Below are 20,063 nucleotides of genomic sequence, written 5' to 3'. Positions count from 1 at the left end.
AGATCTTAAAGTACACTAAAAAAAATATCGAAATAATTTCTAAAAAATTCATTTTTTATCATCTTCTGCATGAATATATTTTTAATTCTGTCAGATTCTGAATCTTACGGTCGAGGAGATCTTCATAGTTTTTAAATTCCAGAATTTAATATAGTCATGTTTGAATTTCATAAAGTTTGGTTCTTAAAACTTTAATGAATGTGCTAATTTGTAGTACTGATCTTGAACAATGAATTTCTATTTATTTATAGCATTCGGAAACTTTAAAAAAAAAAATCTTCAATTCACATGCAACTTGCAAGAGATTAACAACAAATGTACAATGTTTTCAAGAAAAAAAAAAAAACAACAAATGTACAATCATTGTTAAAACTTTTAAAATCTGTCTTTCTTCACACTTTTTTATTCTTAAGGAGATAATTTAAATTGATGAAATTTGGTCATAAAATTTACCAAATTCATGAAATATAAAATTTATGAATTGTAAAATCAATGGACTTTCATATTCCATTATTTAAATGAAAAAAATATAATCCATGAATTTAAAAGGTATTTTCGGAAAAAAATAAATGATTAATAATGATAGAATTGAGAAAATTCCAGCATTGAGATAATATTTTTCTCTCTTCTAAATTAATGTAATCGGGGATACCTCGAAATCCATTAATTCCATGTAGCATACTTCATTTTTTTTCTCTATTAATTGAAAGAATCTAGCAAATTCATGAGATGTATACATTCCATTATTTAAATGCCATCCGACCTCAAAAATTTCTATGAATAAAATATGAAAGATTTAATTTATATTGCATCAAGATTGTCATAGCTAGAGTGCAACACTACAAAGCTACAAATTTCATGTGTATGTGTACCTAACAGTTAACACAACTTATTTGGATGAAATTCTTATATAGCATTATTGTTTATTTCTTAGGATATTATTTTAAAATTTTATTTCTTGTTCTTATATATTATGTACCTTTGTCCCTATTTAGTTAAGGCAATGATATTTTCTTATGTAGTTAGATTTTATCTTTCCTTTTTAGTTAAAAAATCATTTTTTTTTCCTAATTAGTTAGCTTTTTAAATTTATTAGAGGTTTTTATGGACCGAAATAACACTGTGAACTATACAACATGGGGCGGCCCTCCCACTCCTCACATAAGAGAGAAGACCAACCAGATCACCACCTGATTGGCTTCTAATTAGTTAGTTTTCATTTCTTATTTAGTTAGTATATCCATAATTACTCGCAGACACTTTTAATTCTGAGTATTCTATTTATTAATCAGTATTTAGAAAGACAATTTGTGGTTTCCATCAAATGGAAAATTGATGTGATTGGGGAGAAAACATGTATTTATGGGCTAATAATTATAAAATGACTAAAAATTAAATGAAACTAATAAATGAGATAATTGCAAAATCATTGTTGGGAAAATTATAGAACCAGATATATTACTCTAATCTGGCTTATTTACAAGTGGTAACTAAGATGCCAAAACCATAAGATAGGCCTTCCAAAATAACAAGGGATTCTTTCGGCGTAGATGGCTTCATGTACGCCTAAACATCATTGCGCTCAAATTCATATACTTCCTGCTATAAATATACTCCTCACAATTTGGGAGGAGGAAGCAGCCATTTAGAACCTTCAATATAGCTAAGAGAAATGAAAGGTTTTACTTCTGCTTCAGTCAGTTGCTTGGCAAATTTAACACGTCCATCAGCAGCTGCGCCTGGTCCTGAATTCTTAAATTCTCCAAAGAAGATCTCTCTGCAAAGTGCACAGAACCTTATTGAAATATGCAAAATGAGTATTATAGATAAGTCATTTTATGAGTTTAAAGAGATAGTTAAAAATTTCTTACGGCTCTCTTTCAGGATGTTCATTATTAGACCATCCTTCGGGACAGATAACCTCACTTATGGTACTATATGCAAATATCGCCTTAGGAGCTGGCATCCATGCTCGGCCTAGGAATGCTCCTTTTGCTTTTCCAGTTATGCTACAATGAACAAATGAAAAGCCAGTATCTTCAGCATTTCCTCTTGCTTGTGCAACAATCACTGTCATGTCCTTATCTTGTATAACCTCTAACTGGGTATTCTGCATGGAATATATATTGATGTTGATATTCAAGAAATAAAGATACTATGTGCATATAAACAAAATCCAATATATGTTGAGTTTTAATGGAAGTTTTATTACCAGATAAATAGACTTTCCACTCCCAAAGATGAAATCAACGGTGCCTTCAACGTAACAGTCTTTCCAAAAGTGAAACCCTTTGTCATCGCATATTGTATCTTGAAATCCAATAAATTTGCAATTGTAAAAACTTGACATACTTCCAGCAATTCTGAAAGCAACTGCTTGCGCTCCAGGTCTTACTCCATCAGGCGGAGGTGCAGTATTCTAATGCAATAGTAAGTCCATAAATTGTTAAAACGTGACAGAAATGAAAAGCATAAATAACGGAAGAAAAGCTAAAGCGTTGTAAATGGACCTTGATAACTAAACCGCTTCCCACAAAGAAATCAGACTCCACTTGTAATGTTGCGCTATACACAGTTCCAAATTCATGAGCAGTGCCAGCAAATTCTATGATTGTCTTCTCAGGTACTCCGACAAACGAAACAAAGGGCTTATCTTTTTCAATGGTAATTTTCTCGGTATAGGTTCCAGGTCCAATATCCACAATCACGCGTTGTGCATTTTTGGCTGGAATGCTCTTAACAGCATCTGTTATAGTCTTGAACTCTCCACTTCCGTCTGCTCTCACCTTAATAGTTTTGGGAGTAGCTTCAGCCGCTTCAAGGTCAGCATTTAAAGTGCCCTTACGGTCTGCCAGTGGCTTGACATTTGCTTCAAACCAAGCGTTTACTTCAGCTTCAGCCTCTGGTATTGGTGCTGCATCATCAGAGCTAACAGTTATTGCTGTAAAAACAATGGCGATGATGGCATATACGACGAATGCGAGGAGACTAAGGCGTTTAATCATCTTGTATAGATTTTTAGTTTCTTGATATGTTTCTTGCTTCTTTTTTATTATGAATTCGCAATTTATATAACACTGAAGAGGAAGAAGTCTTAATACAATTGAGATTTAGAAAGTTTATCGCATTCTCTTGCTTTCTTTTGCAGTAATGGGAGTGATTCTCGTGTATCTTGTTTGAAATTTGTGGCTTGTGTCACTTCTATTTTTTTTTTATTTATTTATTTTGTAATTCAAAATAAATACAAGATTTTTTTTTTTTTTTGCACAATAAAAAAACAATGTAAAATGCATTTAAAACTTTACTATTTTACCTAAACTTTTCGGTGCTGCTGTTTTAATAACTTAAAAAATGAGTTATGATTGTAAAAATTTGGTCCTACTAATACATATTTATTGTTTTTTTCCGATCACTTTCTCCAAACGCAATTCTGCCATAACTCTTCATAAATCAATTGTCAATTGTTGAGTAAGAGGGAGTAATTTTGTCTAAATTGATACAGTGTAAACTATTTTTGATGTTCAAGGAAGAACTGTGTAATAGAAAATTGACATATCTAATTTATAAATTTATAATATCAATCATAATAAATTTGGTTTAGCAAAAGTAATCTAGCGAAAGCAAAAGCGTATTTATTTTAAAAATCGAAAAAGGCTTTTGCTATATCTTGAAATAGTGTAAGTGTAAATAAAACTCAAACATCAGAATTGGTATTGGGAAACTTGATATTAAATATTTTTTTCCTCTCATTTCACGAATGGAGCTCTTCAAAATTAGAATTGTATGATTGAAATAAGAAATTAACTTTTTAAATTTATTTATAATTTATTATAAGTGACTATTTATTTATTTGAAATATTAATATATTACTTATTGAATGTATGTGTTCTAAGCGTGTGAATGTCATATTTTTTTAAAAAAAAATTATCGTATTCAGTACATTACAATTTATATTTTTTAAATTGTTTATATATTGTTTATTTAATAGTAATATATTGTTTATTCACAATTTTTTTATGTGTGTGGATTACTTATTAATTATTTTGTAAAAAGAAATAAATTTATATTAATATATTGAATGCTAAAGATAATTTTTTTTATAGATATTATGTTGATAAAGGAATCATCTGAAAATATAAAATAACTGATCTCCTTACAATTCTTACAATTCTTACAATTATGCTAATTTGTGTTAGAATTCTAATATTTGTCATTTTATAATTCAAAACACCGCCAAGTGGCAGATTGTATTAAAATTCTAACATCTGTCACTCTATAATTCAAAATAATGTCAAATGGCAAATTGTGCTACTTACACCATATAAGGCAAACTACATTACTTTTATATATTATTCATGTAAGAACTTGCGTGATGCACGAAGCAATATTGAATGATGAAATTATCTTTTATAACAGCATTGAAAAATAATAAAATTGTATAATAAAGTATCTCATTGAAATGCATTACAAAATTTTATTTTATTGAGAGATTCTTAAGTATCATGTGAAGCCTTTTACTAGGGTATGCATAACAAAAATCATGCATGGTATAAACTGCATCAAATAATAATACTTAGGAAAAAAAGTACGGCATTAACCACAATGAGCCAAACTCGGTTATTTTCCTATAAAATCAATAGTAGCAACTCATAGAAAATATATGTGAAACGATTTTCTATATAATTATTTGGTGCAATTATAAAGTTCTTCATGAAATATAATCTAAACTCGTGTATCTTTGATTTGAATAAACGAATAATATTTTTACTAATCAGTGCATGGATACGATCTCCCTGAAATCAAAGATGAACCATTAGGAAAAAATATTGATGCAAATAAAAACTCTAACGCAAACACATGAGAGTGTATAGAGCAAAAACTGCCTAAACTCTAACGCAGTCCAGTTAGTGAAACTAATAATTTATGCCTCGGTTTACAGGAATAAAAGCTGCCCTTTCTAAATATGAAGAAGAGTCATTTAGATTATATTACGTTTGAACGTCCATATTAGATGGGAATGGCCAATTTGACATCCTAGAGGAGAAGCAGCTTAATGAAAAGAGTCTTTAGTATGCAAAACCAAAAACTGCAACACATCATCACATGTATATTTTAAGTAAACTGAATGTCTTCTTCACCTGTAGAAACCTGGTTTTGGGTTGATATGAAAGCTAGAAGTGAAAGATATTTATTTGGAGAATTAGGCTTTATAAACAGGTACTTGGGGAGTGGAAAAAAAAAAAAAAAAATCTTTGTTGTTTCAAGTGCAAATTGAGCACTGGATAACTACTCATGGACAGATTTTTGGAATAGATTAAAAAGAACTTGATGTGGGTTTCATGAAGGGATTTCAAGCTTGGAGTTATACTGGAGTTTGCTTGGACTTCCAATATCTAAATAATATTAAACCAAGAAAAGGACATTTAAATAAAAAGCAAACTAATTCCTGTTTGAGTGCGTTATGTCAAATTAGATAACAAAAAAGAATCTCACATTCATTATGAACACACAACAAACATATAAAAGCTAACAGAAAAACTTAGACTTTATAATTGCCGCAAACAAAAGGAAACTGATATGGTTTTTTTACAGGGTTTTCTTTAGAGCCAAACAGCCATATAAAATAAATCATGAATAACAGAATCCTGATAAATGCTTACTGATCTTCCGCAATCTGTGTTTCGAAACCCTAACTTTAATCATGATGCGTAATTGAGTGGGAAAAATGAAAAATAAAAAATAAAAATAAAAAGTTGTAAGTATATATTACAGTGGTTGTTGGTCCCTACTGTATCTCTTTTTAATTTTTTATTTAATTTTAATTTTAATTTTAATTTTTAATAATTCATCCAACCTTTTGGAAAATATAAAATAACTCATGTTCTTACAACTACCCTAAATAATTATTGTCCAACTATAATTGTCCTAAATAATTGTTATTCTCCTCACATTTGATAATTTCATAGACTTATGCTTTGCTTTATATATTGCAAACTGCTCTGCTTTTATTTCTATATATATAAAGAAACTTTGTCGTGAACATAAATCCGCCGTGTGGCATACATCAAAATTATGTGTTGCAATTTTTTCTTTTTACCTGACAAAGAAATTATTATTCTTCAACTATATCTTGATTTTGTAAGAAAAAAATCCAGACTTTAAAGCTAAAGGAAAAAAGAAATAAAGTAGAAATAATTTTTAAAAAATTTTTATTTTCATCAGTGGAGCTTTAACCAGATCTTAAAGTACACTAAAAAAAAATACCGAAATAATTTCTAAAAAATTCATTTTTTGTCATCTTCTGCATGAATATATTTTTAATTCTGTCAGATTCTGAATCTTACGGTCGAGGAGGTCTTCATAGTTTTTATATTCTAGAATTTAATATAGTCATGTTTGAATTTCATAAAGTTTGGTTCTTAAAACTTTAATGAATGTGCTAATTTATAGTACTGATCTTGAACAATGAATTTCTATTTATTTATAGCATTCGGAAACTTTAAAAAAAAAAAAAAAAATCTTCAATTCACATGGAACTTGCAAGAGATTAACAACAAATGTACAATGTTTTCAAGAAAAAAAAAAAAAAAAAAAACAACAAATGTACAATCATTGTTAAAACTTTTAAAATCTGTCTTACTTCACACTTTTTTATTCTCAAGGAGATAATTTAAATTGATGAAATTTGGTCATAAAATTTACCAAATTCACGAAATATAAAATTTATGAATTGTAAAATCAATGGAATTTCATATTCCATTATTTAAATGAAAAAATATAATCCATGAATTTAAAAGATATTTTTGGAAAAAAAATTAAATGATTAATAATGATAGAATTGAGAAAATTCCAGCATTGAGATGATATTTTTCTCTCTTCTAAATTAATGTAATTGGGGATACCTCGAAATCTATTAATTCCATGTAGCATACTTCATTTTTTTTCTCTATTAATTGAAAGAATCTAGCAAATTCATGAGATGTATACATTCCATTATTTAAATGCCACCCGACCTCAAAAATTTCTATGAATAAAATATGAAAGATTTAATTTATATTGCATCAAGATTGTCATAGCTAGAGTGCAACACTACAAAGCTACAAATTTTCATGTGTATGTGTACTTAACAGTTAACACAACTTATTTGGATGAAATTCTTATATAGCATTATTGTTTATTTCTTAGGATATTATTTTAAAATTTTATTTATTGTTCTTATATATTATGTATCTTTGTCCCTATTTAGTTAAGGCAATGATATTTTCTTATGTAGTTAGATTTTATCTTTCCTTTTTAGTTAAAAAATCTTTTTTTTTTTCCTAATTAGTTAGTTTTTTAAATTCATTAGAGACTTTTATAGACCGAAATAATACTATGGACTATACAACACAGGGCAGCCTCCCACTCCTCACATAAGAGAGAAGACCAACCAGACCACCACCTGATTGGCTCCTAATTAGTTAGTTTTCATTCCTTATTTAGTTAGTATATCCATAATTACACGCAGACACTCTTTATTCTGAATATTCTATTTATTAATCAGTATTTAGAAAGAAAATTTATGGTTTGTATCAAATGGAAAATTGAAGTCAATGGGGGAGAAAACATGTATTTATGGGCTAATAATTATAAAATGACTAAAAATTACATGAAACTAATAAATGAGATAATTGCAAAATCATTGTTGGGAAAATTGCAGAACCAGATATATTACTCTAATCTGGCTTATTTACAAGTGGTAACTAAGATGCCAAAACCATAAGATAGGCCTTCCAAAATAACAAGGGATTCTTCCGGCGTAGATGGCCATGTACGCCTAAACATCATTGCGCTCAAATTCATATACTTCCTGCTATAAATATAGTCCTCACAATTTGGGAGGAGGAAGCAGCCATTTAGAACCTTCAATATAAATAAGAGAAATGAAAGGTTTTACTTCTGCTTCAGTTAATTGCTTGGCAAATTTAGCACGTCCATCAGGAGCTGCACCTGGTCCTGAATTCTTAAATTCTCCAAAGAAGATCTCTCTGCAAAATTCACAGAACCTTATAGAAATATGCAAAATGAGTATTATAGATAAGTCATTTTATGAGATTAAAGAGATTAGCTAAAATTTCTTACGGCTCTCTTTCAGGATGTTCATTATTAGACCATCCTTCGGGACATATAACCTCGCTTATGGTACTATATGCAAATACCGCCTTAGGAGCTGGCATCCATGCTCGGCCTAGGTATGCTCCTTTTGCTTTCCCAGCTACGCTACAATGAACAAATGAAAAGCCAGTATCTTCAGCGTTTCCTCTTGCTTGTGCAACAATCACTGTCATTTCCTTATCTTGCAGCACCTCTAACTGGGTATTCTGCATAGAATATATGTTGATGTTGATACTCATAAATAAAGATGTTATGTGCATATAAACAAATCCAATATATGTTGAGTTAAACGTGTAAAGCCAGCTTAAGTCTAAGTCCCTGTCTCTTAGACCAAAAAAAAGTAAGTGAGTTTTTCAAAGTCCCGTAACAGCAATCGCTTTTTATTTTAAAGGTTATGAAGGAATGAAATCGTCTTGGGACTTAAGCTGTTACAGCCAGTTTCTTTTAGCTTGAATTAAGGCTTCGAAGCCCCTCTCTTTGTAACTACAGAGGTAGGCAAACCTAAGTTTAGAGCCACCTCGATTCGGGATGTCGGAACACCAACCGGATCGGAAACAAAATCAGATTGAGGATCGGGGTAAAACCATTCTCAGAGGGAGCAGGTTTAACGGATTGGAAATCTAATGGAAGTTTTATTACCAGATAAATAGACTTTCCGCTCCCAAAAATGAAATCAACGGTGCCTTCAACGTAACAGTCTTTAAAAAAGTGAAATCCTTTGTCATCGCATATTGTATCTTGAAATCCAATAAATCTGCAATTGTAAAAACTTGACATACTTCCAGCAATTCTGAAAGCAACTGCTTGGGCTCCAGGTCTTTTTCCATCAGGCGCAGGTGCAGTATTCGAATGCGATAGTAAATCCATAAATTGTTAAAATGTGACAGAAATGAAAAGCATAAATAACGGAAGAAAAGCAAAAGCATTGTAAATGGACCTTGATAACTAAACCGCTTCCCACGAAGAAATCAGACTCAACTTGTAATGTTGCGCTATACACAGTTCCATATTCATGAGCAGTGCCAGCAAATTCTATGATTGTCTTCTCAGGTACTCCGACAAACGAAACAAAGGGCTTATCTTTTTCAACGGTAATTTTCTCGGTATAGGTTCCAGGTCCAATATCCACAATCACGCGTTGTGCATTTTTGGCTGGAATGCTCTTAACAGCATCTGTTATAGTCTTGAACTCTCCACTTCCGTCTGCTCTCACCGTAATAGTTTTGGGAGTAGCTTCAGCTGCTTCAAGGTCAGCATTTAAAGTGCCCTTACGATCTGCCAATGGCTTGACATTAGCTTCAAACCAAGCGTTTACTTCAGCTTCAGCCTCTGGTATTGGTGCTGCATCATCAGAGCTAACAGTTATGGCTGTAAAAACAATGGCGATGATGGCATATTCGACGAATGCGAGGAGACTAAGGTGTTTAATCATCTTGTATAGATTTTTAGTTTCTTGATATGTTTCTTTTTTGTTATGAATGTGGCAATTTATATAACACTGAAGAGGAAGAAGTCTGAATACAATTGAGATTTAGAAAGTTTATCGCATTCTCTTGCTTTCTTTTGCAATAATGGGAGTGTTTCTCGTTTATCTTGTTTGAAATTTGTGGCTTGTGTTAATTTTATTTTTTATTTCTTTAGTTATTTTGTAATTCAAAATAAATACAAGTAATATTTTTTTTGCATACTAAAAAACAATGTAAAATACATTTAAAACTTAACTATTTTACCTAAACTTTTCAGTGTTAACTATTTTAATAACTTAAAAAATGAGTTATAGATATAAAAATGTGGTCCTACTAATACATATTTATTATTTTTTCCGACCACTTTCTCCAAACTCACTTCTGCCATAACTCTTCATAAATCAATCTTCAATTGTTAAGTTAGAGGGAGTAATTTTGCCTAAATTTGTACAGTGGAAACTATTTTTGATGTTCAGGGAAGAACCGTGTAATAGAAAATTAACAAATCTAGTATATAAATTTGTAATATCAATCATAATAAATTAGGTTTAGCAAAAGTAATCTAGCGAAAGCAAAAGCGTATTTATTTTAAAAAACGAAAAAGCCTTTTGCTATATCTTGAATTAGTGTAAGTGTAAATAAAACTCAAACATCAGAATTGGTATCAGGAAACTTGATATTAAATTTTTTTTTTTTCCTCTCCTTTCACGAATGGATCTCTTCAAAATTTGGTCCTATTAATACATATTTATTGTTTTTTCCGACCACTTTTCTCCGAATTCAATTCTGCCATAACTCTTCATAAATCAATCGTCAATTGTTAAGTTAGAGGGAGTAATTTTGCTTAAATTGGTACAATAGAAATTATTGTTTATGTTCAAGGAAAAACAATGTATTAGAAAATTAACAAATCTAGTATATGAATTTATAATATCAATCATAATAAATTTGGTTGAGCAAAAGTAATCCAGCGGAAGCAAAAACGTATTTATTTTAAAAATTGAAAAAAGCTTTTGCAACGTGTTGAATTAGTGTAAGTGTAAATAAAACTTAAACATGAGAGTTGGTAATAGGAAACTTATCATTAAAATATTTTTTTTCCTTCTCTCTCACGAATGTGTTTTAATGGAGCTATTCAAAATTACTATTGTGGATGGTGTAGAGACGTGGGTTCTTGCGAAAGCAAACCCACAACTATGATACTATTTAAGTTGACTTAAAATACAAATTGACTTAAAATACACATATTTAAGTTGCATTTATTCAGTTTGTATTCATACCAGTATCTAATAATTTTAATGAGTATAAAATACTTTAGTATTGAAGGCCAAATGGACTAAAATTATTCCATAAGATATATATAAACCTTTAAATTATTTTCAACACATCGAAATATATATGGATTAACATGTTTTGTTAATATTTCCATTTTTGAAATTATTTGTCCTATTTTTATCTCATGTCCATATTTGGTCTTTTTAAAAAATTACATGAGACTTGAGGTAATACTTAAATACAAGAAAAAAATATATAATTTGGAGGCATCAATATAAGTTGGAAAGAATTAATTTTTTTAGTGATTATTTTATTTTGTACAAAAATTAATTGGTCTACTACATTAGTTTAGAATATTTTATTTTTGAGTTGTATTTTTTTTAAATATGACTACATAAGTTAACAAATAAATTAAATAAATAATACAAATACTTAAATATACGAGCTGGGATAAAATTTATGGCTTCATCTCTTAATTTTAGATATTTATTAAATTTTAATTTTACTATAAATATTAAAATAATATAATAAAGTAAAAAAATAGAGAGATAGGATATATTGAAAAAAATAAAATGTATGGATAGCATTGTCAATGAATAAAGTGAAAAATTTTAAATGAATTGTATTTAACCATTCTTTTAACAAATATCAAATCTCCTTTTTTATCAAGAGAAAATAAATATAACCATGAGAAACATACATTCATCGACAATTGTGGAAGAAAAACTATTAAAATAACTAAAAATAAAAATATTTATAATAATAAGATATGATAATTATAAAATTATTATTCTGAAAAGAAATTACATTAGGTTTATGATAATAACCTAGTTTATTCACCCCAGGCAAGTATGACTTCGTGTACCCTAAACATCATTGCTCTCAAATTTATATATTTCTTGCAACAAATAACCTCCTCACAATTTGGGAGGAGGAAGCAGCCATTTAGAACCTTCAATATAACTGAGAGAAATGAAAGGTTTTACTTCGGCTTCAGTTAGTTGCTTGGCAAATTTAACACGTCCCTCAATAGCTGCGCCAGGTCCTGTATTTTTATATTCTCCAAAGAAGATCTCTCTGCAAAGCCCACAGAAAATTATTGAAATATGCAAAATGAGTGTTATATATTAGTCATTGAGTTTACAAATATTAGTTAAAAATTTCTTACGGCTCTCGTTCAGGATGTTGATTGTTAGACCATCCTTCGGGACAGATAACATCACTTATGGTACTATATGCAAATATCGCCTTAGGAGCTGGCATCCATGCTCGGCCTAGGAATGCTCCTTTTGCTTTTCCAGTTATGCTACAATGAACAAATGAAAAGCCAGTCTCTTCAGCATTTCCTCTTGCTTGTGCAACAATCACTGTCATGTCCTTATCTTGTATAACCTCTAACTGGGTATTCTGCATGGAATATATATTGATGGTGATATTCAAGAAATAAAGATACTATGTGCATATAAACAAAATCCAATATATGTTGAGTTTTAATGGAAGTTTTATTACCAGATAAATAGACTTTCCGCTCCCAAAGATGAAATCAACGGTGCCTTCAATGTAACAGTCTTTAAAAAAGTGAAACCCTTTGTCATCACATATTGTATCTTGAAATCCAATAAATCTGCAATTGTAAAAACTTGCCATATTTCCACCAATTCTGAAAGCAACTGCTTGGGCTCCAGGTCTTACTCCATCAGGCGGAGGTGCAGTATTCTAATGCAATAGTAAGTCCATAAATTGTTAAAACGTGACAGAAATGAAAAGCAGAAATAACGGAAGTTAAGCTAAAGCGTTGTAAATGGACCTTGATAACTAAACCGCTTCCCACGAAGAAATCAGACTCCACTTGTAATGTGGCGCTATACACAGTTCCATATTCATGAGCAGTGCCAGCAAATTCTATGATTGTCTTCTCAGGTACTCCGATAAATGAAACAAAGCCCTTTTCTTTTTCAACGGTAATTTTCTCGGTATAAGTTCCAGGTCCAATATCCACAATCACGCGTTGTGTGTTTTTGGCTGGAATGCTCTTAACAGCATCTGTTATAGTCTTGAACTCTCCACTTCCATCTGCGCTCACCTTAATAGTTTTGGGAGTAGCTTCAGCTGCTTCAAGGTTCCCATCTAAAGTGCCCTTACGGTCTGCCAATGGCTTGACATTAGCTTCAAACCAAGCGTTTACTTCAGCTTCAGCCTCTGGTATTGGTACTGCATCATCAGAGCTAACAGTTATGGCTGTAAAAACAATGGCGATGATGGCATATTCGACGAATGCGAGGAGATTAAGGTGTTTAATCATCTTGTGTTGATAAGGATTGGTTCGTTGATATGAATTGCTTGTTTGATTTCATTAAGGGAATTGCAATTTATATTACACCATATAAGAAGAAGTCTTAATGTAAATGAGATTTAGCCAGCTTATCGGATCCTCTTGCTTCTCGTTCGTAGTGATAGGAGAGTTTCTCGTTCTACCCTATCTGAAATTCATGGTTTTCCTTTTCCATGATTTTAGTTTCTATTTTTTTTTCTTTCCTCGTATTGAATAGAGGTTAATTTGTTTTTTATTGCCTAATAACAAAAAAAAGTCTTTAGTTTTTTTTTGGAAATTTACTATCACACTAAGACTAAGACTCCGTTTGTTTCCATAAAATAACTTGCAGAAAAATATTTTTTCACAATTTTTCGTTATTTGGAGCATTCAGGAAAATAAGTGAACGAAAAATATTTTCTTGATCAAAGGAAAATTAAGTCATTTTTTAAGGAAAACAACTACTCATTTTTTAGAGAGTAAAACATTTTCCAGACATTAGCAAACCTTATAAATCCATATTTTTTAATCTATTGATCATTATAGTCACTACCACCAGTCACCATTTACCACCGTCCACCACCACCGATTTTCATAATTAACATTTTTTTTTACATTCTTTTCATATTTAATAATAAAATTTTTAAATTATAAAATTTCTATTATTTTTAATATTTTTTATAGTCTTATAAGATAAAGACTTTAATATTTAACTAATTTTCAATATTACAATTAAACAAAGGAAAATAAGTCATTTGAAAAATATTTTTGAAAGAAAATATTTTCCATGAAAATATTTATCAGCAAGTTATTTTCTTACAAATTATTTCATGGAAACAAATAGAGCCTAGATTATTTCAAAATAAATTTTTTTCATAATTTCAAATATTGGTTGCGGCAATTTTACCAATTTGAAATATTTTTTATTTTCGATATGTTATAAGACCTGAGAACATTTATTATTACATTTGAAATTACCATGATTAAGAACTTTAGTGTGACTATAAACCAATTATAGTTAAGTGTTGTAATTTATCGTTTCTATTCTTATCTCTATATAACAAGAACTCTTTCTATCTTTCAGACAAAAACAGTTTAATTAGATGAGTGATAACTAAGAGTAATGTAATGATAATAATGGCTTTATGTATCTATGAATGCTAAAGAAAGATAGTTTTTGCGAAGTCTATAATTTCTTTAAACGTTTTGTTTTTCTTGATTAACAAATAAATTAAATGTTTCCTAATGAATTTTGGCTAAGGATATTTGAGTTATAGCCAAAGTTAAGAAATTCGGTGTTTTAACTTTAAACTCCAATGAAGCCAAATGGGTTAATATCAATAAGGTGTTGATTGAGGTGCTGAGCGACTCCAACTTCTGTAAGATCTGGAAAGCATCATTTACTAAGAGAGTTAAAAATCTTTACGTTCTACAGTTCAAAGGGGATTACATGCACCTAGTTAATTTTTATTTTGATTTATTGAATACATTAATTTATAAAATTGCATATGGTAAATAATTTAATTGATCCGTACAATCTATCAACTTGTAAAATTAAACCGATCAAATATTTATTTAATAATTAAAAAATGTGAAAATTATTATTCTAAAAAACAGTATTAACTACTTATCGAACTAATATTTTACATATAAAAATCAAAAATTTTAAAAATTATGATTAACAGTGAGGAGGTGTGAAATTTAAGGTGCCATATGTTCAATTTTTTAGAATTTAAAATATCATAAGATTTTTTTTCCACTAAAAACAAAAAATGATGCATCATAATGTCTTAAGTGATTTGAAGTATTCATTTTTCAATAACTATTAATCAGTATATAGAGATATATAAACTTCATCAGAGGTTATCTCAAGAGGATCCGTGGCGCAATGGTAGCGCGTCTGACTCCTGATCAGAAGGTTGGGTGTTCGATTCTAATCCTACATCCTTACACGGGTCAATTTTTGTCCTTTTACTATTTATTCACTTCAAGACGAGGGAATAGGAAGGAGTATAAATTTATTTTCTCGTCATATATTCAATACAAAAATTAATAAAATTGGTGTTAATCCAACGATGTTTAAGAATAATGGCCAAGATTCATCAATTTTTTTAAATCACACCGAACTATTTTATTTATTTAATTCTTGACTTGACACATCACAAATTCTTAAAAAAGAAAGATTTATTAATTATTATAATTTAAATTCTTGTTCTTTTTATTCATTAAGCAGGCACTTGACTTCCGCGATAGTTGCCCACTGACAACTCACCTCCTTTATGTTGAGGGTTTATTAGCAGCTATTAGCTTGGAAATTGTCTCTGCATCAGTTTTGAATGCCTTAGCAAGAATTTCAGCACTAATCCCACTTCCAAACACATTAGCCGGCAAAGAACCAGTCCCAGCATTTGCGCTTCCAAACATCCCAAGAGCATAAGCAGGATAATCACTTCTTGTATTAACCTGAAAATGAACGAGTCCTTTAGGGAAGATAAACATGTCAGGAACTTGAAGAGTTTGGGTAAACAGTTTGTTTGTCGAATCCACAAACCCAATTTCTAAAACGCCTTGTATTACTATCAGTAGCTCAGCTGCTCTTGGATGAACATGCGGAGGGTTAATTCCTGAAGGAGGATATATAAGAGCAGCAACTGATACTCCTTGGCCTTCTAGAGCAGGAAATTCTTTCATTGATGCTTTTGTAACTATTGCTGTCGTTTGGCCAGTTAAGTTGACATTTACTAGTTCTCTAAACCCTGTGTATGTGAAATATTGGCTAGTTATGTTGGCGGGGTTAGCAATATCTGTAGGTATTAAGTAATCTTTAAGGATATCTGGGTCTCCTGCATTACCCAAAAACGAATTTGATAATGCTATGATTATGGTAAAGGCTATGGAAGTGTAAAGCTTTTCCATTGTCGTTTAACGAGTCAAAATGAATTGATGTTTTTAAGTTGTGGTTATATGGGAGCTATATATAGATATGCAGTTGATAAAGACTAATTAACCTGGAATTAAAGCCAGAAGAATATATAGTTGGCAAGCGGTGATTCATAGGTGATTAGCAGGAAATTGATATAATTTGTTTTTGTTATATGCATCCAGGTTGCATGAGATTCTGAAACAAGGCATCTATATTGTACAAAGAAAAAATGTTCATGCCAGACTTATTATTCCTTTAATTTTTTTTCTCTCGAGATTTTAATTTTAGTTATTTGGGTTAATTCATATGGCCGATCTAACTAGATTCAGATTAATTAATGCATCGTTCGATAGGTACGAAAGCAATTAATTTATTCACCAAATATATACGGCCAACGAGTCTTGAATATGTATTTACTGAGGATACTGGACAAATTCAGCATTTTCAACTTAAAAGTAGAATCTGAAATCTGATGACGGTAACTATGATGCTGTAAAGGCCTCACTTATAAGGTCTTTAGCAAGCATATTATTTTTCGTAACAAGGCGAACTGGACACATAGACAGTAATGAAATTAATATATCCAATTTGCATAGACTCAAAATAGATTTCCTTCTCATTCTGTACTTTTCCTTCCAAACAAACAGAACCTTGCTTCCAATAAACATACCAAAAGACAATAAAAGGAATTAAATATGAAAGAAGGTTGCAACTTGAAGTTGATCAACGTAATTGTAAGGATTTTAAATTATAAAATATTCATTCATTGCCTTCGGATGATCAAGCTCTTCTGCTTAATTGCCTAAACCAGTTGGAATATAATAAAACAAAAAATAAAATGTGATAATTGTATAGGTAGTGATGATGCGTAATTGGAAATTTACTCCAAGAATTTTTTTTTTTTTTTTTTTTTTTTTTTTTTTTTTTTTTTTTTTTTTTTTTTTTGGTATTAACCACAGCTGTGACTAAATCCTGCTCGTCCAACAGTCTTTGGTTCCAAGATATCTTATTTTTGTTTTGTCTCAAACTGCAATTTGAGTTATTATTGAGAAAAACATTATACGAAAAAACATGAGAAAGTAAATTTGAGTTAGTGTTTATTTAGTATGGATTTGGATATGAAAGCAGAATGAAAATAAAAACATTAACTCAGGAAAATACAAGAGAGCAAATTAAAGCTTCCGCATTCTGCATGTGTAGGTGTAGGTATCCATTTCTCATCTCACCCTCAAAATTAAACATGGATTTCTAGAACCTGCCATGAATAATTCTCCTTGAAATATTAACGGTAAAATTTTGAAAGTGTCTTCTGGATTATTTGAGTCTCATCAGTAACAATCCCTTTGATCACCTTATACTAAAAACAGCAAATAACAAAAAAAAAATGCAATAATTAATCGACAAGAAAATTATATATGCAAAATAAATCATTATTTTCACTTTGTTGCAGGAATTACAAAATACTTGAAATAAAATCTTGCCTGGATGACTATTGTTCCACTGAGCCAGAGCTCATTGGTAACTAACATACATGTCAAAGTAGCATTCTAATGCTTTTAACTTATTATGAAGCAAATCTGTGGTTACATAAAAGCTGTATACAAACAAAAGAACCATATCTACTGCTACTTGTTTGCCTCAATTAGCTTGCTTATGGTCTCCTCATCAGTTTTAAAAGCCTTGGCAAGAATTTCTGCTCTGATTCCACTTCCAAATAAAGAACTGGGCAAAGAAACAGTTCCAGCACTAGCACTACCAAAAACTCCAAGAGCAATAGAAGGAGAATCACTTCTTACATTAACCTGAAAATGAACCAGTCCTTTTGGAAAAATAAACATGTCAGGAGCCACAAGTGTTTGTGTAAACAGCTTATTTGTCGTATCAACAAACCCAACTTCTAAACTCCCAAGAAGTACTATTAGCAGCTCAGATGCTCTTGGATGAATATGTGGAAGGTTCATTCCAGAAGGAGGGTATATTATTGATGAAACTGAAACTCCTTGGCCTTCCAAGGCAGGAAATTCTTTCATTGTCGCTTTGGTTATTAGAGCTGTCGTTTTTCCTGTTAAATTTGCATTCCTGAGAGGCCTGAAGCCTGTGAAAGTGAAATATTGCCTTGTTATGGTGCTAGGATCAAGACTTGGAGGCACTGAAAAATCTTTTAGAATATCAGGGTCTCCTGCTGTGGCTAAGATTGCGTTTCCTATTGTAAGGAAAAAGAAAATAGTTATGTAACTGCAAATTTTTTCCATTTTATTATGTATTGAAAATTTGGAAGTGGCTTGAATTGTTGAGATGTGGTTATATCTATATATAGCAATTTTTGGGTTGGACAGTTCTTGATTGTTTACTAATATGAAACCTGCAAAAGTGAAATATACTACACTTAGGCAAGCGATGCTTTTGAGAGTTTTTGGATGTTTTCTGTTTGCAAATTACTAAACAAATGTTCTCTACTTTTATATACTAAGATTCTTGATTTAAAAGAAAAAAAAAAAAGAATTTTTATTGAAGTTGGCTATTAGAAAAGTTCTTTTAAGATTTATACATATATTTATTAATGAAGGTAATGACAGATGGATCATATTCATGAAAATTTAATGGCGGATTGCTAATAAGCCTCACTCATATCGCCTTTTGAATACTTTTTTGTCAACAACTATATTTTGTTGGAATGAATAAACAATTAGGCAACAAAAACAAAAAGAGTATATGATTCTAGGTAGCGAAATGTAAACTTGATTGTTGTTTTCACTGAAAAATGACTATATGTTCATGTGTATATATATATATATATATATATTCATTGAATAATTAATTTTAATTTCTATGTATACATATATTATTAATTTTAATTTTAATTAAAAAAAAAAAAAAAAAACTAAGTTTATGCTTGATCCAGCTAAGCACTTCTGCAAAACAAAACAAAGGTTGTGTTGTGCAAAGTTAAATGTTATTGTTTATGGTATTCGGTAACGTAACATTTAAACTAAATTTTAGACTAATGTAGTGTTTTATGAAAAAATTAACTCAAATTAATACTACTAGAACAGTTATACGGCTAAACGTTATTTGATATAGCTAACAACTATCAAAATAAATAAAACATTAATAAAACGGCTAATTTTGTCCAACGGCACAAGAACCCAATCCATTTATGTTTCGTGTTTAATCTAATTCACCTCTTTAACAGAGCCCAATTCAACAAAAATCCCGTACTAAGGCCCAAAATGACCCAAACTTCACTGTTCGAAACACCACCCACTCTCCAACACCGTCCGGATCCACCTGTTCACCAACCAAAAAAAGCCAGTCCCACTCTACAGTGCATATGGCGTACGGTGGAGAGAGACAGAAAGAATGTTGAGTGGGGCTCCGTCCTAAGAGTGCGCAGAACAGGTAGTGGTTTAAGTAAGTATTTAGGCGTGTATGGTGGCGGAGTTGTTGGTGAAAATTTCTAGTTGTTGTCTTCTAGTGCGCACTTCACCACCCTTTGCACGCTAGCATCCTCCACTCACTTCTCCTGGTGGTTGTCCCCACTCTCTCCTTCCTCTCTTAACTACACCTCACCCACATTTTAATTTTATCAAAACCCACTTCCAACAATGATACCCACCGCCTCCACCACCACCATTTGCCCTTTTCCCTTTTCGCTTCTTATCTTTAACCCACCACCAATCATATCTCATTTCACCGATATTTTCTTCAATTTCTCTTTTCTTCCCTACCCACCGCCTCCGCCAACTCCGCCATGTCAACTCCTCCTGAATCGACAACCAGACGGGTTCCTCCGCCGTGTTGGACTCAAGAGGAAACCCTAATTTTAATCGAAGCTTACCGTGATAAATGGTTCTCTGTTAACCGTGGACATCTCCGGTCGGCAGATTGGGACGCCGTTGCAACTGCTGTTAATGAGTCAGCTTCTGCTGACCCG

At 30.9% G+C, this 20,063-nt stretch overlaps 5 protein-coding genes across 6 annotated transcripts; all 5 read right to left on the bottom strand.

The window, feature by feature from the left end:
• Positions 1-1,410: 1,410 nt before the first annotated feature.
• Positions 1,411-3,052, bottom strand: LOC149497174 (pectinesterase PPME1-like). Its single transcript, XM_089720068.1, has 4 exons — positions 2,511-3,052; positions 2,213-2,419; positions 1,872-2,110; positions 1,411-1,777 (listed from the first exon to the last, which is right to left on the bottom strand). The coding sequence occupies exons 1-4, from the start codon at positions 3,003-3,005 to the stop codon at positions 1,618-1,620; spliced, it is 1,101 nt and encodes a 366-aa protein (XP_089576194.1). The 5' UTR covers positions 3,006-3,052; the 3' UTR covers positions 1,411-1,617.
• Positions 3,053-7,583: 4,531 nt separating this feature from the next.
• On the bottom strand, positions 7,584-9,624 carry LOC149497173 (pectinesterase PPME1-like). 2 transcript variants are annotated; one of them, XM_089720077.1, is made up of 4 exons: positions 9,093-9,624; positions 8,794-9,001; positions 8,122-8,360; positions 7,584-8,027 (listed from the first exon to the last, which is right to left on the bottom strand). In XM_089720077.1, exons 1-4 carry the CDS (start codon positions 9,584-9,586, stop codon positions 7,868-7,870), a joined length of 1,101 nt encoding a protein of 366 aa, XP_089576203.1. In that variant the 5' UTR covers positions 9,587-9,624; the 3' UTR covers positions 7,584-7,867. The 2 variants fall into 2 exon arrangements, with proteins under 2 accessions (XP_089576203.1, XP_089576202.1); XM_089720076.1 differs by lacking the exon at positions 8,794-9,001 and having other exon boundaries at positions 9,092-9,624.
• A 2,039-nt stretch (positions 9,625-11,663) lies between these two features.
• LOC105632359 (pectinesterase PPME1) lies at positions 11,664-13,255 on the bottom strand. The gene is made up of 4 exons (XM_089720063.1): positions 12,703-13,255; positions 12,405-12,611; positions 12,064-12,302; positions 11,664-11,972 (listed from the first exon to the last, which is right to left on the bottom strand). Exons 1-4 carry the CDS (start codon positions 13,195-13,197, stop codon positions 11,813-11,815), a joined length of 1,101 nt encoding a protein of 366 aa, XP_089576189.1. The 5' UTR covers positions 13,198-13,255; the 3' UTR covers positions 11,664-11,812.
• Positions 13,256-15,483: 2,228 nt separating this feature from the next.
• Positions 15,484-16,122, bottom strand: LOC105632388 (putative germin-like protein 9-2). Its single transcript, XM_012214757.3, has one exon. It carries the CDS (start codon positions 16,120-16,122, stop codon positions 15,484-15,486), a length of 639 nt encoding a protein of 212 aa, XP_012070147.1.
• A 1,632-nt stretch (positions 16,123-17,754) lies between these two features.
• LOC105632387 (putative germin-like protein 9-2) lies at positions 17,755-18,381 on the bottom strand. The gene has a single exon (XM_020678603.3). It carries the CDS (start codon positions 18,379-18,381, stop codon positions 17,755-17,757), a length of 627 nt encoding a protein of 208 aa, XP_020534262.3.
• Between the last annotated feature and the right edge of the window lie 1,682 nt (positions 18,382-20,063).

Source organism: Jatropha curcas, chromosome 4 (assembly GCF_041381405.1).
Source record: "Jatropha curcas cultivar XTBG-Jc1 chromosome 4, XTBG_Jcur_1.0, whole genome shotgun sequence".
NCBI lineage: Eukaryota > Viridiplantae > Streptophyta > Magnoliopsida > Malpighiales > Euphorbiaceae > Jatropha > Jatropha curcas.
Note: the sequence above shows the minus strand (reverse complement) of the source record. Positions and strands in the feature narration are given on the sequence as shown.

Bases quoted from the DNA above. Each gene is read 5' to 3' on its own strand.
- LOC149497174 (XM_089720068.1), bottom strand. From the start codon at position 3,005: ATGATTAAACGCCTTAGTCTCCTCGCATTCGTCGTATATGCCATCATC. The intron at 2,420-2,510 runs GTCCATTTACAA...CTATTGCATTAG, and splicing joins GAAGCGGTTTAGTTATCAAG to AATACTGCACCTCCGCCTGA. The intron at 1,778-1,871 runs GTAAGAAATTTT...TGCACTTTGCAG, and splicing joins GAACATCCTGAAAGAGAGCC to AGAGATCTTCTTTGGAGAAT.
- LOC149497173 (XM_089720077.1), bottom strand. From the start codon at position 9,586: ATGATTAAACACCTTAGTCTCCTCGCATTCGTCGAATATGCCATCATC. The intron at 9,002-9,092 runs GGTCCATTTACA...ACTATCGCATTC, and splicing joins GGAAGCGGTTTAGTTATCAA to GAATACTGCACCTGCGCCTG. The intron at 8,361-8,793 runs GTAATAAAACTT...TATTCTATGCAG, and splicing joins GCGGAAAGTCTATTTATCTG to AATACCCAGTTAGAGGTGCT.
- LOC105632359 (XM_089720063.1), bottom strand. From the start codon at position 13,197: ATGATTAAACACCTTAATCTCCTCGCATTCGTCGAATATGCCATCATC. The intron at 12,612-12,702 runs GTCCATTTACAA...CTATTGCATTAG, and splicing joins GAAGCGGTTTAGTTATCAAG to AATACTGCACCTCCGCCTGA. The intron at 12,303-12,404 runs GTAATAAAACTT...TATTCCATGCAG, and splicing joins GCGGAAAGTCTATTTATCTG to AATACCCAGTTAGAGGTTAT.
- LOC105632388 (XM_012214757.3), bottom strand. From the start codon at position 16,122: ATGGAAAAGCTTTACACTTCCATAGCCTTTACCATAATCATAGCATTA.
- LOC105632387 (XM_020678603.3), bottom strand. From the start codon at position 18,381: ATGGAAAAAATTTGCAGTTACATAACTATTTTCTTTTTCCTTACAATA.